This window comes from Acinonyx jubatus, chromosome E4 (genome assembly GCF_027475565.1).
Source record: "Acinonyx jubatus isolate Ajub_Pintada_27869175 chromosome E4, VMU_Ajub_asm_v1.0, whole genome shotgun sequence".
NCBI lineage: Eukaryota > Metazoa > Chordata > Mammalia > Carnivora > Felidae > Acinonyx > Acinonyx jubatus.
Window position 1 is genome coordinate 60,338,782 of NC_069395.1, and position 18,474 is coordinate 60,357,255.

The following is an 18,474-nucleotide window of genomic DNA, read 5'->3' on the forward strand; positions in this document are numbered from 1 at the left end:
GCACATCCAAAGGACACAGGGCCAACCCAGAGGGCTTCCAAAGCTGGAACGATGTGAGCAACAACATAAGTAACAGTACTGGGTTAGGACCTTAGGAATAAAATAAATATTCGCGAATTCATGTCGATACACATCAACAGTTAAATAAATATGTAAGTGGGGGGGGGGGAGACAGAAGAGAACAAATCTTTACAGACAAGTTTCAATAAATACATGCAGAAGGACTGAGAGGAGTAGAAAATCACCACTAAAACGCCACAGCAGTAACTGCTATAGGCAAGATCCACTATCGCATGCTAACACTGGTGGGCAAAAGTTTAAGGAGAAAGAAGATATTTACAGTCTAAACATTACATATCAATTCTGTGTTGATTTTAACATACGAACAAAAATTTCTTGATACTACTTCCCTTAGCAAGTGAAGCTTAAGTGCAATGCCCGAGCACAGGCAGACGTCAGTGACTCACTTCCAACAGAAAACGGAAGGTGGGGGAGCCCTGCAGACCCCGCCTAACCAAGTGATTAAAGCTCGCATCACCAGTCCCAAGTCGCATGCCATCACATACCCCTGCCGTGAAGCAAGAAGAGCCCTTCACTTCTGAGCAGTCGTCCCCAAACCCACAGCCTCTGTCCAATTATGAGAGAGCATCAAACAAACCCAAACTGAGGGACGTTCCACCAAATGCCTGACCGCTACTTTCACAAGTGTCGAGCTGACAAAAGACAAACTGTCGAGAGACTGGAGTGGACTAAGAGAACATGACTAAATGCAATGTGTAGTCTGGACTGCATCTTGCAAGAGAACAAAAGACATCGGTAGAAAACTAGGGAAATCCTAAAAACGTCCGTTTAGTTAATAGTATCGTATACCAATACTAATTTCATTGCGTGGTAAACATACCAGGGTTATAAAAAATGTTTAACATTAAGGGAAACTGAGAGAAGGGTATACAGGAACTCTTTGAGGTATCTTTGTAATTCTTTCAGAATTCTAAAATTACTCAAAAATAAAGAGTTTTTAAAAAATAAACCAAATAATGCGGCGCCCGGGTGGCTCAGTCAGTTAAGCCTCTGACTTCGGCTCAGGTCATGATCTCGCAGTCTGTGAGTTCGAGCCCTGCATCCGGGTCTGTGCTGACAGCTTAGAGTCTGGAGCCTGCTTCGGATTCTATGTCTCCCTTTCTCTCTGGCCCTCCCCTGCTCACACTCTCTCTCTCTCTCAAATAGGAATACACATTAATAAATAAACAAACCAAACAATACAAATATACATATACTAAATTCAGGTGTCCTAATAGGGATTTTTATGAAGTTTAAGGCATAGACCCAAGATTCTTAAAAGAAATAAGAACCCATGTAAGAAGTCCTTTCTACTAAAGAATATAAGCCAAACGAAGCTCCTTTGCAAAAAAGCTAACGCCTGTTTTACAAGAATAATCTCAGGTATTCTTTTCAATTTATAACCAAGAAAAGAGGAGATGGTGCACTGACCTGGCTTTTATTAACGTGATCATTGGGATGCACAGGTTTCTTGCTACCAAGTTCACCTCCCAGCATTTCAATTGCTCTATTGCTAATGACTTCATTTACATTCATATTTGTCTGGGTTCCTGATCCAGTCTGCCATACCACAAGTGGAAAATGATCATTTAATTTACCTTCAGCTACCTGCAGAAAAACAAATTTAAGAAATGAATTTTTAAAAAATAAGCAGTATTCAATATTCACGTAAACTACCATAATCGACTACAAGTAAGTGATCGCCTATAAAGTGCTATTTAAAGATGCCCACTTCTCTCATATGCTACATGATTTTCAGATGGTGCTGCACAGCTTGTGGTTGTCCAGGAAGTCCAAGCTTCAGGATCCCATGTTCCAACCACTGCTACTTATAAAACGAAAATTTCATCTATTCTGAAAGATGCAACTTCATGGATTCCAAATGAAAACTGAATCAAAGCTATCTTTCTTCTGTATCTCCAACTGCCTCTTCTAATAACATCCAGATAGGGCCACCTGTAAAGGCTGGCACATGTGGTAAGTTTTTAGGTACACTGACTGCAGTGCTCAGCAGGAACATCCAACAGATGTTACAGCTGGAGTCAGCATGATAATGAACGAATTACTTGAAAATGAATTCGCTGATAGTTACTTCACTGCAGATGTCCAATGAGTAGCAACTGCCAAGTGCAGAGACATACACACAGTCCAGATCTGTCCCTGCTTCTGTCATATTTTTATGTATCAGTTCTTGAATTATAAGCTCTCTAAGAGAGTTAGTGGTTAACTTCAGCTTCTAGAATGATTTTAGCTTGAAAAAAATCAGCATGCACCTTAGAAAATTAGCACCTTAAATAATTAGTTCATTTTAAAGTAAAACTTTTTTCCTAGTTATATAAAAATAATAGATGATCAGTGTGGAACATTTTGAGAAGTGAAAACGTTGTAAATTACAACAGCCCTACCCCTCAGGAACAGTGACTCTCGGCACACAATTACGATCATTAAATATATTTATTTAGGGGCACCTGAGAGGCTCAGTCAGCTAAGCGTCTGACTTTGGCTCAGGTCACGATCTCATGGTTCATGAGTTCAAGCCTCATGTCAGGCTCTGTGCTGATCGCTCAGAGCCTGGAGCCTGCTACAGATTCTGGGTCTCCCTCTCTCTCTGCCCCTTCCCTGCTCATGCTCTCTCTCTCTCTCTTCTCTCTCAAAATAAATATTAAAAAAATATTTTTTAATTTTTAAAAATAAATGAATACATATTTTGCTACTCTCCCCACCCCATATTTCTTCCATGCTAGGTTTATCCTAGAACATTCTTCAAGAAACCAATTTTCTATCGCCTCACAATATAACTTGTATAAGCATCTGTTATGGTCGGATACAGTCTAATTTGTTACCATCATAAATAGTACTGCAATGAACACCACTATATATACAGTTTTTTAACTGTTATTTCTGACTATGTTCTTAAGATTACATGAAAAGCGGATTAGTGATATTACATCTCCATACATATCATCATCAAATAACCAACTAGTTTTAAAAGGAATCATGTATACATAAAATAAAAAGTCAAATCTGTAAGTTTAATACCGCCTCTTCAAGTTTTCTTTAAATTATATAAATTAAAAGGAAAAGTCAAGAGAGTTAAAAATAAAAGGCATAAGATCATCCAGAAATTCTGCCACAGTATTTTAAGCACCATATTAATATTCATCCTAACCAAACAAGAAGGCTGCCACATTACTCTGAAATTCATTAACTCAGGAACTCAGTGGCCCTTTCCTCCGCCCGGGCCTGACAGCATCTCGTAAACGCAAGGGGCCAGATGCCACTGCGTAAACAGCACACTTATGGGCTCCTACCTCATCGGCTGCCTTCATTATCGCATTAGCAATCTTCGAATCGAGACCATAATCCTGGTTTACTTCAGCAGCCGCTCGCTTCAAGATACCAAAAGCTTTAATAACTGGGATCTAAAATGAATCAGAAAAACATCTCAAATTATCAAGTTTTGTTTAGCATAAAAAATTAAGATTAATATTTTATGCAAGTGCAAAAACTAAGTAAACGCTAACTGAAGCAACACTACAGTAACATAGGATTACAGACAGATAGGCGTGGAATGGACCAAGATTCATCATGTATCTGTTTAGGGAACCAAACAAAAGCAAGTATGTTGACTCGTTTTACACGTGTGTGTATTCCCTCCACACAAACACGTGCACATATGCAATGTATCTACCACTCATTCTGCTTTTTTATAATATGTTATAATGTATATGTGTTTATATACATAAAAACAAACGGTGCTCAATCATTTCACCAGCAAGCACCATTATTTTCCCCTCACTGGATCTCATACCACATCATTATTTTTCTTTTTTCTCTTTAAAAGCAATAAAAATAAAAATAATATTTAACTGCCAATAAGTTTTAAATAACCAGTTATTAAATGGGTATCATTTCATCCCGAACTCAAAAAGCATGATATTCTAGTTATTGAGGGCTTGACACCCTGTAAGTCATTGAATATTTCTTCAACCCAGGGTACTACACACTGATACATCTAACTGAATTTCAAACCCTTTCAGTTTGCAGATCTTTTCACTTCCAGCTCAGAATCACCTCACCAAATTTAAAGGGATGAAACCGAGTAACTTTTGATGACGTTTTAATGAAATGATATCTGGTTTTTGCAAGATGAAAGAATTATGTGTTCTTGCCAAAATTAACAGTGCAGACGGTAGTCTGGATTCCATACCAGGTTTGAAGGGAGAAAGAGTGCAAGCAAGAAAGGAAGGGTGGGGAAAAGAGGAAGGAATAGCACAATGGAAGCTACAGTCCTCAAGGGAAATCAAGGTGAAAAAAAAAAAAACAAAGAAAAGGAAGGAACAGGACACGTTAAACCTGGGCCAAAGAGAGGATACACTGAGGGGCAAACTGAAAAGGAAATAACTAAAGAGTTTTTCTATTTTGAATGCAAAGAAACTAAAATTAAAACATTTTAAGTGTTCTACCCAAATGAGATAGAGACAAATGGCACATAGGATTAGAAACTTAAAAACTTTAAACCTGAAACAGATGCGGGACACCTGGGCGGCTCAGTTTGTTAAGCATCTGGCTCTCATTTTGGCTCAGATCATGATCTCATGGTTCGTGAGATCGAGCCCCCTGCATCGAGCTCTGCACTGACAGTGCAAAGCCTGCTTGGGATTCTCTCTCACTGTCTCTCTGTCCCTCCCCTGTTCATGCATGTGCTCTAAGTAAATAAACCTAATAAAAAAAAAATTTTTTTTAAAACATGAAACAGATGGGAATTGAAATTTCTACAGGAGCACACTGGTGGTGGCTTAAACTACTGCCAAAGTCGTAAGTGACAGCCTGTCAGCTCTGGCCACCCAAATGAAGGGACTCACCCCAGTGTCTACAGACTCGTAAAAATGAAAGAGGGTCACAGCAGAGTTTCACTGAACACTACTACAATAAAATGGTAAAAGGACACTGGGGAGAAAAGAAGGGTCTCATTATTCTTAATTGACTCACATTGGAAGTTCATGATCTTTCTTGGTTTTGTTTTCCGTTGGACCTCAGGGGCAAAGGGCTGCGTTTACTCATACTACTCAGGTCAGGGCACATCATCGTCTGCTTTATATTTTTAAAAGTTCAGGATCTTAACTGAGATGAAACAAAACGTGACAAAACAGATACCCCACAAGTCCACCTTTTACAGACGTGTCATGTGCACAGCTGCCCAGTCTCGAGCAGCAGCGGCAATTACACCCCTCAGGACCCCATGCCTCGCCGCCTGACGCAGGACCATTAAGAAGTGACATACTTACTCCTACCAACACTGATTAGGACTGACCTCCTTAATCCCAAGAGTTGAACTAGATGAGGATATTTTAGGATCAGCTGCTACCCTCTGTCGCCTAACCACATCGTCTGACCCGAGTTTACCTCATCACCAAGACAGCTGTCAGTGACAATGACAAAAAAAGATTTTCCTCAAAGAAGAGTCAACTGCAGCCACTTGTAAAATTGTATAAGCCTGTCAAAGATTCAGTCGTAAAGGCTTAGGAATGGGTTGAAGTTCCACATGGAAGTTAAAATTATTTTTGATAAAAGTGTATTTAGAAGACAGCTATTAAACCATATCTCACCAGAGGAAGGCTGGCTACTCCTAGGCTCCCATCCTATCCTGCACTGTGGCACCGACTAGTGCTCATAGTGCAGATGGGCTCCAGTAACACAGGTAATCTACTCCTTCAGTTCTTTTCACGCTCTGACATCTCTGAAACCAAGGCACATCAATGACACGTCACAGCTCTGACAGCCTTTCTTTTCTGGGGCTACATAATGGTGTATCTTCTAACTGACGTCATCTTAAATTTAGCGAAACATGGTAGAAAGTTTTCTAATCAATCATTCGTGTAGCAATGAACATATACTTATATGTTACCTATTATATGCCAGATATGGTTAAGAAGAATATTTTTATGTATTTGTGTATGCTTTCCTAGAAACTGCAACCAAGATAGAAAATATAATATTGAAGAAAAATGTTTTCTTTTAAACCAGTTTAAAAAATTAAGTATTGAAACTAAAAATGTTTAAACTGTAAAATTCTAGTAAAAATCTGAATAATCCCAGCAAGAATAAAAAGACAAGTCACTGAGTTCTATCAAATAAAACACTAAAATATTCAAAGTCACAGCTCAAAATAATAGTATTAAAGTTCAAAAAGGTCTTTGATATTTTAAAGAGAAATATCTTACTGTTCACAAAGCCAGTTACAAAATAACTTCATGTTTTAACTCTGTAAAGTATTTATTTATAGAGTAAAGTGACTCATTTGAATAAAGCCAATACTTCCACAAAACCACTTACTGGCATGCGCTCCGTCACACCTCCAATTTTAAAGTTCATTGTGGATCTCACAGTCTGGGCGCCATAATACTTATCATTTGGGACCTTGAGTTCACCAAAGGTATCAAACTCTATCCGAAAGGAATTTTGGCTTGCCTAAAGAGAAAAATAAGACGCTATTATAGCTTAAAAAGAAACCGAGTATCAAAGCAATAACACCTTGTCAGCTGTAAGGGGAAAGAAACCTTAGGAAGTACCACAAAGACCAAAAAATCCCATTGGATTCTCATTCTACTACCCAGTTCTTTTCTTGAGAATTTTTTTGTCATTTTTTTTTTCAATTTGGATACAGTTGACACCCAGAATGTTACATTAGTTTCAGGTGTCCAACATGATGACTCCACAACTCTATGTCCATGCTGTGCCCGCCACAGTACAGCTACCCTCTATCACCACACAACACTATTACAATACCATGGACTATTGCCTTATGCCGTACCTTTTATTCTGGTGATTTATTCATTCCATACCTGAAAACCTGTACCTTCACCCATTTTGCCCACCTCGCCCATCCCCCACCTCTTTGGCAACCAGCAGTTGGTGCTCTGTATTTATGGGTCTGATTCTGCTTTGTGTTTATTCCTTTGTTTTTAAAATTCCACATAGAAGTGAAATCATATGGTATTTGTCTTTCTCTGACTTATTTCACTTAGAATAGTACCCTCTAGGTCCATCCATGTTGCAAACGTCAAGATCTCATTTTTTGATGGCTGAGTAATATTCCACTGTGTATATATATCACATCTTGTTTATCCATTGGTCTATCAATGGACAGTTGGGCTGTTTCCATATCTTGGCTGTTGTAAGTAGTGCTACGATAAACACAAGGCTGTATCTATCTTTTTGAATTTTTTTCATTTTCTTTGGGTAAATACCCAGTAGTGGAATTACTGGATCTTATGGTACCCTTATTTTTAGTTTTTTGAGGATTCTCCGTACTGTTTTCTACAGTGGCCACACCAGTTTGCATTCCCATCAAAAGTGCACAAGGGTTCCTCTTTCTCTACATCGTCACCAACACTTATTTCTTGTCTTTTTGATGCTAACCATTCTGACAGATGTAAGGTAATACGTAATTGTGGTTTTGATTTGGAGTTCCTTGAAAATTAGTGATGTTGAGCATCCTTTCATGTCTCTGTTGGCCATTTATACATCTTCTTTGGACAAATGTCTATTCAGGTCCTCTGCCCATTTTCAATCAGATTATTTGGGCTTTTTGGTGTTGTGTAACTTCTTTATATATTTTGGACATTAACCTCTTATCAGAAAACATTTGCAAATACTGCAGATTTTAAAGACAGACTGTAGAATTCACATGCTATGCCGAAATTAAATAAAGGAAAGACTCTGAAGTAAAAATAATAATCTTTTCCAGTTCAGAAGTATATCTCCTGTAGGAAAAGCTTTGACCAATTCAATGTGCAGTACTTGGGTTAATCTTTATTTTACAGGAAACTTTAGAAAATGGCCTAAAAATGATACTTTAAAGGTTGTAAATGTTACATACTGAAGCAGAGCTCAGCCATGGTCTACAAATACCAGGCATGACAGATACATGAGTGCAATATAAACAGCCCAGGCTTTGCAGTCAAGACAGCCCCCCACTTAGTAGCTGTGTCACCTTCAACAAGTCAACTTTTCTCATCTATAAATTAAATGTACAGACAAGGGAGGATGGGCTAGGTCAGTTCTTAACCTTTTCAGGGCAATGGAACCCTTTGAGAATATGAGGAAAGCTATGGATCCTTTCTCTAGGAAAATGAACACAAATACATACACTGTATGCAAAATCTTACATATGATTTTAGAGAGTTTGTATGTTGAAGCCAATCCACTACCCAGAATAAGAACCCATGATCTAAAGTCCCTATTATTATGGAGACTCCAAGATTCCATCAAGTACATCAACTTATACTAATAAAAAATTTTAAAAATATATATTTATACTAATAAAAAGTTAACTGCTCAACAAATATTTTACAATACTATAAAAAAGACTTACTGTAAAATAATAAAAAGTTGGAATTTACATGATACTTTATAGCAAGGAGACTCCAGAGAGATACTCAGAGCTTTAATTAGTGTGCATTATGAAATAAACATGGTCAGATGATTCAAAAGATTTAAAAATTCCTAGCCAAGTAATTCTGTTTTACTAATAGTCCTCTGAAAAAGAAAAACGTAATTTGTAGTTATACCCTGGGACTAGACAGATTTACAAAACCCTTTATATGTTATAAAGCCTTTTGGATTGCAGAAACAGAAAAGTATCATTGTATCTATGTAGACATATAGTAGTATCACCAATGAGGTAATTTTCTTCTATTGTCTAAGTCTGTGGAGGACTAGCTTAAGCCAATAAGAAGCAGCAGCTAATAAAAATAATCACACCTCAGCATTCAGTATGCTATGCAGCAAACTCTTTTCAAGCATCACTTTATCTGACTTTTATAATCACTCGAGGAGACTGTGCTATTGCATCTGCACCTCAGGGGAATTGGAGATTTGGAGAGATTAAATAATCTCAGGAGATCACCCAGTTAGCAAGGGGAAAGACCTGAAACCCTCAAAGCCTGGAGTGGCAAAACCCAAAAGCTGTTTGGATTTACTACTTTTTTATTACTACTTCCATAAGCCAAGAAACAGAGGGAGTAACTCCAGACTGGCCACAACAGAGCCTTGAGTTGTGCCCCTAACCCTGAAGAATAAAAGGAGGTGGACATGTGTGGTTAGATTTTTCTCTAACAGAGCTTGGTTATACTGACACCACTATACATCACTGTAACTTGCTTCCTACCCTGTAGACCCAAAGCACCTGGGGCTCTGTATCTCTGAAGCACTAATGAAAATGTTTTGCATTACGATCTCTGTTTTAGGTAGCCTAAATAAATCTTCACGTATGTTAAAGTATACTTTGACCGGATGACACTAGCAATGACAGCAGGGGCACTCAACTCATAAACTCAGTGTTCTTCTTCTCATCACCTTGTTAGGAGACAGCAACAAGATGTCAGCTCTAAAAGGAGAATGGTTTCCATCAGTCACTTGTGAAATCAGGTTCAACCCCTTAGATTCACATCACCACTTTCTGCTTCAAAATTATTAAATTCTCGGGGCGCCTGGGTGGCTCAGTCGGTTGAGCGGCCGACTTCGGCTCAGGTCATGATCTCGCGTTCCGTGAGTTCAAGCCCCGCGTCGGGCTCTGTGCTGACAGCTCAGAGCCCGGAACCTGTTTCAGATTCTGTGTCTCCCTCTCTCTGACCCTCCCCCATTCATGCTCTGTCTCTGTCTCAAAAATAAATAAACATTAAAAAAAAATTTTTTTCAAAATTATTAAATTCTCATCATAAAACAGCAGTATCTTTGCCTCCTAAGTAACTGGTTGCTATGATGAAACTCAGATCCATTAAAAGTTACTTGAAAGATCTAGACGAATACATTTTACTATGTTCTTCAGCTTAAACCTTAACAATTTTTGTATTCCAAATCAAGAAACAACAACCTAATCAAATTCTAGGATCCTGACAGTGATCATTAGAAAAGTACAGAAGTCAATCATGGCCAAAATCATAATCTCAGCAAAAACTTCCAAAAATATGCTTACTGTCCCTATAATAAAAATAAACATCCCAAAGTTGCAACAATAAACACCGTCTGCAGCAGCTTAGCTAGCTAACAACAAACCATTCCAAAAAGCCAAACAGTTATCTCTTCATTTAACCCCAGGAAATATATAGGTTGCATCCATTTGTTGAACAGAAACTGAAGCAGTGCTGTAAAACACTTTGAAAGGCACCAGGAATTAGAGAAAAACTGTCAGAGGAGGCTATGCTTGTGTGGAGTTAGCATCAGTTAGATAAGCACATATATATCCATATACATATATATATATGGACATATGTATCCATATATATGGATACATATGTCCATATATATCCATGTATATGGATATATATGTATCCATATGTATATGGATATATATGTATCCATATGTATATGGATAGGGGAACAACAAACCAGGTAACTGCCAGGTCTCTTCAAACATTCTTTCAAATGTTCTTTACAATAATAACCCACAGAAAAAACCCTCTGACAGTGATCCGGTACATACATAAACACGTGCATACACGCACACAAGGCTGAAACAAAAATTTCATGAAACAGTATGTTATACACCCGTATTTTCTATTCTACGCAATTCTATTAAAATATTAATAATAATAATAATAATAATAATACTGGTAGCTACCCACTACACTGATTCCACCATCTACCTATGAGTCCACTTGAGGTCTGAAAAGCACTCGTGTGGTTTTCAAAATCTTCCACATTATCACATACATCATCTCTTCCCAGTGGCCTGGGCATGAAGAGAACGCTCATCCTCAAATAACTGAAAATTATCAGTGCTTTTGAGGATGAAGTGATGAATGGCATCTCTTAAATAGAAGTTTTTAATTCATATAATCCACTGTTACAAAAAAGTAGCATTTCTGAAAACCATGCCTTCTTATGCCATAATTCAGAGAGTTTCTAGCAGAAGGCAGTTTATCACTTCAGGTATTTAACACCATGGCTTAAAGAGTTTAACCAGGGGCGCCTGGGTGGCTCAGTCGGTTAAGCGGCCAACTTCGGCTCAGGTCATGATCTCTTGGTCTGTGAGTTTGAGCCTCACGTCGGCTCTGTGCTGACAGCTCAGAGCCTGGAGCCTGTTTCAGATTCTGTCTCCCTCTCTCTGACCCTCCTCTGTTCATGCTCTGTCTCTCCCTGTCTCAAAAAAATAAATAAAACGTTAAAAAAAAATTTAAAAAAAAAATAAAGAGTTTAACCAGCTGGGCATGAGGCAGACACAAAGTGTGACTTCCCAATGGTTCCTGTGAGGTTTGTGCTCATTTAAAATCAGCCCCCCTTCTAGAGAAGCATGAAGGGTAATGGTCCTGTTCTCTGCAGGCTTATTGCCATTAAGACACAGCAATACCATGTACTGTTAGCAGCCACTAACTCAGGAACCTCAGAAATTGATGAAATGGCCTCAAAATTTGCATGCCAGTCTAAACCAGAAAAGTCAATAAATACAGGCCTCGAGCCTCTAAGATGTCCCCCTGCACATGCATGTGTAAGATAACCATTAACTAAACCATGGCACTTTCTAAAAAATGTCTTTCAGATTCTCAGTTTCAGGTGGTTTAAAAGAATATTCAGTGTTCAAGAAAATCCAAATCATTTCTCATGTAAAAAGAGAACCTCCAAAGATAAAAATCCAAAGTTTGACTTCACAGCGTTTGGGTTCTAAGTTTCTTTCAGGAAAACTCTGGCTCAACTTAAAATATAGGGTGACCACAAAGTCTTGCAATACTGGCAAATATACAATAACTGTTTTATTGATATTACATTGTAATATAGAAGATATAATGTTTTCAGTCTTCATGGCCATCCTGCAGACCATTAAGGAAATACAGAAAAGAAACTTTAAAAGACGTGGGGCTTTCCATCCACCATGCCAGCAAGGCACTGTCAAAGCTGGTCTCCACTACATGTTCTCACTCTCACTGTGCTATTTCTCCTAGGCAGTATTTATCACATTGTAATTAACTGTGCATCATTTCTTTTCTTATTTAAACACCCCCAGTAGTCTCTAAACTCTATGCTTGTAGCAACTGTCTTTTTCAAAGGGCCTGATACATAGCAGGTGTTCAATAAATGCATTATCTTATGCTTGTAGTGACTGTCTTTTTCGCAGGACTCAGATGCACAGCCTGCACTCAATAAATGCTACCTTCCTGGTGGATGAACATTTATGGCTCATTTGGATACAAGGTAACTTAGGGCATTTATGGTTATGTAAATTCTCAACAGTGGCAATAAAAAAAAGGCTTTTAATAAAATCAACACAAAGATTTTGAACTGAGATTACAGGGCAAAAGATAGATTTGGAATTACGGGCGAGGGGGGAATCCTACCTCCATTTGATCTTAGCTAACATTACAACATTAAAAAAGCAAGGCAGTGCTATTTTTTCAATATTTATAACAGGACAGATTCAGTTCTCCAGCCGCCAATTCCCTTTTTACAAAACACTCAGTAAAAAATACATAAATGTTTTAAAGGCTCTAAATGCACCAAAATTATTAGAGCAGGAAACTGCAGGAATATGAAGCACCCCTGATTTTGTAGTTTCAAGTACAGTAATGTCATGAAATTATCTTAAAGTTCACAGTTCGGAACATGTCTTGGGCCTTTGAAATATGCTAGGTGGAGGCATTTATTTAATGAGCACCTACTATTGCCAAACACTGTCAAAGTACTTTCACATGGGCAATCTTGCTGGGTACCTGTTATTATTTCCATTTTACATGCAGAAACTGAGGCACAAAGACAAGTTGCCCCAAATCTGAACTTTGAGCAGCAGAGTAGGATTTGAAATCACATCTCTGACTGCAGAGCTCATACTACAGCACGGTGAACTTGTGCAGAACTGTAACTCTTACTAAACTACCACTTACTCTCCAAACTCCTCCTACCAATACGCGTGCGCCTATGTATTTAAAATGCTCGTCAAAGCCCAAACTACTGAAGGTGACACTCGAAAAAGCAAAGGACTTGAACTTGGACCTTGACGTTCCTTTGGTCTTTCTGAATTAAAAAATACTGACTCAGCTACAGTTAGAGCCCATCCAATCTTCCCTGACATACTTAAGGACACTCTGTCCCGCTCAACAAATTTCAAGGTTTTACAAAAGTGGGGAAAACCATCGTCAGCCTACCAAAATTGGCAACTTCGTGAAAAGTAAAGTCTTTGAAGTTCCCAAGAACCTTCAACCCCACCCCGAGGCCTGAAAGAAGTTCACCGCCCAGTGGTGATAAAAGGCCGCAGGTCCGGGGCGACGATCAACACTGGGCCTGCTCAGGGGCAGGGGCGGCAGCGGCCCTCGTCCCCCGCCTCCCACCCCGGCACAGTCCCCAGGGCAGCGCCCCAGGGTGGGGGCCTCCGCACCGGCTGGATCGCCGCAGAGCGCGCGGCTGGGGTGGGCCCCTACGGCCCACCCCAGGGGTCCCCGCAGGACCCTCGCCGGCGGCTGCAGCCCCTGCCCACGCGCTCACCCGGGGAGGAGGCGGCGCTACGAGGCCCGGAAGCCCGCCACGCGGGCGCGCGGCCCAGGCCGGGGTCGGCCGGGACGCCGCGGGAATCCCTCCCGCCTGCCGGGCCGGCGAGCCGGAGGGCTGAAGGTCACCGCGGGGAGGCCGGGGCTCGGGCGGCCAGCGCTCACCATTCCAGCGGCGTTCGGGGCCCGCAGTGGGAGGACCGGCACGCCTCCGAGGCCGGGAGCTGAGGCTGAGCCGGGAGGCCGCACGAGGCGACGCGAGCGCGCGAGGAGTCGGACGACGCGGTACATGGCGCACCGGGAGCCTGGGTAGAATTTGGGGGCGGTTGAGGCCACGCCTCCACGCCCGCTGTCCGAACACATCCCTCCCACGGCGCCTCGCTCTTATCCAATCAAGCCGAGGGGGTGGGGTGGGACCAATCGTGAATGGCCAGTAAAGAGAGAGGGGGCGGGCTTACCTTCCGTGTAGTTGAGCGGACCCTGGAAGCCCTCGGATTCATTGGAAACCAGGGAGAAGGGAATTATGGGGAAGGAAGTTTACGCTGAAACCTCTTGGAAACAGCTTGATCGCTGTTTGAGGCAGAGGGAGGGCGAGAGTATTAGCTGGTGACTGAGTCAGTGTTGGTTGATGACATTCTAGAAAGAAATATTTATTTATCATATAATCACTCATTACATGTTCTCTCTTTGGAATCTTTTAAAATTTCTTCCAGGGGGCGCCTGGGTGGCTCAGTCGGTCAAGCATCCGACTTCGGCTCAGGTCACGATCTCGCGGTCCGTGAGTTCGAGCCCCGCGTCCGGCTCTGTGCTAATGGCTCAGAGCCTGGAGCCTGTTTCGGATTCTGTGTCTCCCTCTCTCTCTGACCCTCCCCTGTTCATGCTCTCTCTCTGTATCAAAAAATAAATAAACGTTAAAAAATAAAATAAAATAAAATTTCTTCCAGATGACGTCTTCCGTATAGAAATTTTGGAAATCGAAGCGAAGTATAGACAATGAAATAATAATTATCCATAATGCCAACACTTAAAAAGTCATGTGGAGTCTCTGCAATTTCCTTTCTCTTCTAAACGGGTACACTCAAGAACTCTCTTTTCAAGTGTAGTGTGGAAGGTGTCCACAGTTACAGGTGATTTTGGAATCTTTATTATTTACATTTAGGTTCTCCCAAGTTTTTTTGCACTGATAATATATGCATGTTCACATTAAAGGCATATTGTTTTAGTATGAGGTGATGACAGAGAAGCACGAACTGATATAAAATTACATGTGAACCACAGTTTTATCTCTTCTCTCTTCTGCTTTGTATTCCTTGAAACCAAATGACAGTTAATCACGAAAGAAAAACATTGGATGATGTCCAGAAGTCAAAAGTCCAGGACTTGCAAAGCCAAGCTTATTATAAGAGTTAGCCTCTGTCAAACCCCTGGGTAACACTGCTTATGTTATTTTGCGATTTATGAATTTGACTCATGTATTTAAAATATGAAAATTTAAATGAGAGAGCATGATCCTTGAACTACAATCAAAACACTCCAAAAAGCTCACCAGAACTCTTTATACCTCAGTGTCACCTCCCTGGGTCAACTCATGATTCAGAAATTACTAAAATTCTTGATGAGGGGCACCTGGGTGGTTCAGTCAGTTAAGCATTTGCCTCGGTTTCAGTTTAGGTCATAATCTCATCGTTTCATGGCTTCAAGCTCCACATTGGGTTCTGTCTGCTTGTGATTCTCTTTCTCCTCTTTCTGACCGTCTCCCACTCACGCTGTCTCTGACTCTCTCAAAAATAAATAAATGAACTTTAAAAAAAATAAAATACTTGATGAAAAAGTGAAAACAGCAGTTACTTCAAAGTTAGGACAGAATAAAAGAAATTCAGAAATCAAAAGGTAATGCAATGGTTTCAGAAAGCAATGAACCCCCTATCCCATTCGTTTAGGCTTCCCACAATTAAAAAGGCAAACAACACAAAGTTTAGCGTGAAAGTAATATTCTTAGTGTTGTCATCAGTTTGACAGAAAACTACAGGAACGTTTACTAACAATCACTATCATTTCCTAGAAAATGCTAACAGTTTGATGCATTTGCTGCATATCCTTCATAAACCAAAAGAAATAACAAATTACTAATACCGGAGAGGCATTTTCTTCCCCATCTTCCCAGAAACTATCATTATTTTTGCTGTGTATCCTTTCAGTTTACCTGTGTATTTTTTGCTTTGTATACTGATATGCAAACACAATGGGTTTAAAATTTTAAAGCTTTACTGTTCTATAACTAAAATGTTTTTGAGATCTAGCCATGATATTTTTAACTTAATAGTACTCCTATCACATGAATTTAGCACATTTTCTTAACAATCTTTTAAACTTAGTATTCCATTGCATAAATAGAAAATGTTTTATCTATACAGTTTCTTGAAGAAGGGCATCTTTTGCTATTATACACAGTGCTTCAGTGAACATAAGTTTATGGTTTCCTCATAGATCATAGAGTAACATCACATCATGGAATGACATCACTCTATATTCCTACTGCTGCTTATCAGTTTGAACTCTTTTTTTCAGCATTGATATTTCTATGCTAGTTGGTTACTATTTGCCTCATGTATGTTTCTCATTTTATTTTGGATAGTTTTGTTTCCTTTTTACTTTGAGCATACCTCCTGTTTCCACCACACAGTTTAATGTTTTAAAATCCAAGTTGGTAGACTTGTAATAAATGGTCTGTTTTAATCCCTTCCAACCTGGTGATGCGTGTTACAATCCAGAAATGTTTCTAAGCACTTTATGCATTAATTCTTTTAACAATCAAAGAATGCTTAGGGGCATTCGACTTAACAATTTTGCAGGCACATTGTGGGACTTATTTTCTGCATCATTATTAATATTTCTCAGGAAATGGTGCCTGGCACTGCACAGTGATTAAAAATAATTAAAAATATAATAATAAATGTGGTGCCTTGGTCACTTAGTCAGTTGAGTGTCCAACTTGACTAAGGCCCATGTCATGATCTCCTTGGGATCATGGGATTGAGTCCTGTATCAGACTCTGCACTGGGCATGGAGTCTGCTTAAGATTCTCTCTCTCTCTCTCTCTCTCTCTCTCTCTCTCTCTCTCTCCTTCTCTCTGCCCCTCTTCCTCACTTGTGCTAGCTAGCTAAATAAATAAATAAATAAATAAATAAATAAATAAATAAATAAAAGTTGGGGCAAAGTTTATTTTCCTAATAGTGTTGTAACAGTATCTCCCATTCCATATGCCCCCCCTATAGTATGAATTTGCCACAGAAGAGTCTAAATACCCTCCCCTTTAATATTGGCTGGCCTTATGCCTTGCTGATAACCAATAGACTCTGAGAACAGTGGCAGCTGAAGCTATGTCAGAAAAGCTCATGCCTCTTCCCTGTGGTTTCCTGAGACACTTGTTCTGTGGTAAGCCAGCCACCATGTAAGTAGTTCGACTACCCTGGGGCACCTGGGTGGCTCAGTTGGTTAAGCGTCTGACTTTGACTCAGGTCATGATCTCATGGTTCATGAGTTCAAGCCCTGCATCAGTCTCTTTGCTGACAATGTGGAGCCTGCTTGAGATTCTCTCTCTCCATCTCTCTCTCTCTCTCTCTCTCTGCCCCTCCCCTGCTTGCTTGCTCTCTCTCAAAATAAATAAATAAATAAACTTAAAAAAAAGAAGTTCGACTACCCTAAGACAGTCATGCCAGAGAGGCCACACACACACAGGCATTGTAGTCAGCAGCCCTGGTTGCTCTCCCAGCTGACACCTAGCTTCAGTTCTCAGCCTTGTGAGTGAGGCATCTTAGATACACAACTCTGATGGACTTGCATAACTGGAAGCCCACAAATAGAACAGATTCCAACCTCACTGTTGTAGTTCTGCTTCTCTTCTTGGTTCTGCCCTTTTGTTTTTGAACTTCATCAAAAAGATGTGACTACTGCTTGACCCATGCGCTAGACCAGTGTATTCAAGGCTCCTAATCCCCTCCCCTGTCCTTGGAATGTCTTTCCTGTCCCTAGAGATTGCTTCAAGGACATAGGCTTGAGATGATGATGTGTTGAAAACATCGCGGGGTACACGTGGCTGAGCCCAGTTAGGACCTCTTCACAAACTTTTAAGATTTGGAAGTTGGGTGTGGGGATCCATTAGTCTTGCCACAACTCAAGATAAGCCTCATACACAAGTTCCCTTTGCTTATTAAAACAGCTACCTACAAACCCACAGTGGCCTACCTCTCTCTTGAGTTCCTCCCTGCCCTCTACGTTTGGGGGTGGGTTTCAGATTACACCGGGGAAAGTACCAAGAAGGCTGTGAACCAACACCTTTTCTTTGTGTAGGTTTCATCTTCAGGGGGGACAAATGGCGGCAGCCATGCCAGACTTTGAGTCTTTCACTTTCAGTGAAAGAGGGGAACTCTTCTTTCCAGAAACTCTCCCCTGAGATGTGAGTAAGAACTTTCCCAGAAGACCTTAGCAAACCTCTCTTCACATCTCATTGAGCTATATCAGATCATATGACGCTTCCAAATCAATCACTGGCAAAGCAGAATGGGATAATCTAGTTAAAATATTAAAATGCCATGTACTATTTTTTTAAATGTGTTTTTTTTTAATGTTTACTCTTGAGAGAGAGAAAGACAGAAAGATGAGAGTGTGAGTGCGGGAGAGGCAGAGAGAGAGAGGGAGACACAGAATCCGAAGCAGGCTTCAGGTTCTGAGCTGTCAGCATAGAGCCCGACACAGGGCTTGAACCCATGAACCACGAAATCATGCCCTGAGCCAAAGTCGGATGCGTAACAGACTGAGCCACCCAGGTGCCCGTAAATGCCATGTACTATTAATTCTATTTAAAAATTTTCATGTGGGAATGCAAGCTGCTGCAGCCACTCTGGAAAACAGTATGGAGGTTCCTCGAAAAACTAAA

The 18,474-nt window shown here is 40.2% G+C and overlaps 1 protein-coding gene across 1 annotated transcript in view; it reads right to left on the reverse strand.

Annotated features, from left to right (window-relative positions):
• The window catches only part of FH (fumarate hydratase), a 31,070-nt gene extending 17,187 nt beyond the window's left edge, over window positions 1-13,883 (reverse strand). The window contains exons 1-4 of the mRNA XM_027046171.2: window positions 13,704-13,883; window positions 6,397-6,531; window positions 3,372-3,482; window positions 1,492-1,668 (exon numbers count right to left, since the gene is read on the reverse strand). Coding sequence (XP_026901972.1) covers window positions 1,492-1,668; window positions 3,372-3,482; window positions 6,397-6,531; window positions 13,704-13,829 — 549 coding nt within the window. The 5' untranslated portion in view covers window positions 13,830-13,883. The remainder of the gene's footprint in view (window positions 1-1,491; window positions 1,669-3,371; window positions 3,483-6,396; window positions 6,532-13,703) is intronic.
• Window positions 13,884-18,474: the final 4,591 nt, after the last annotated feature.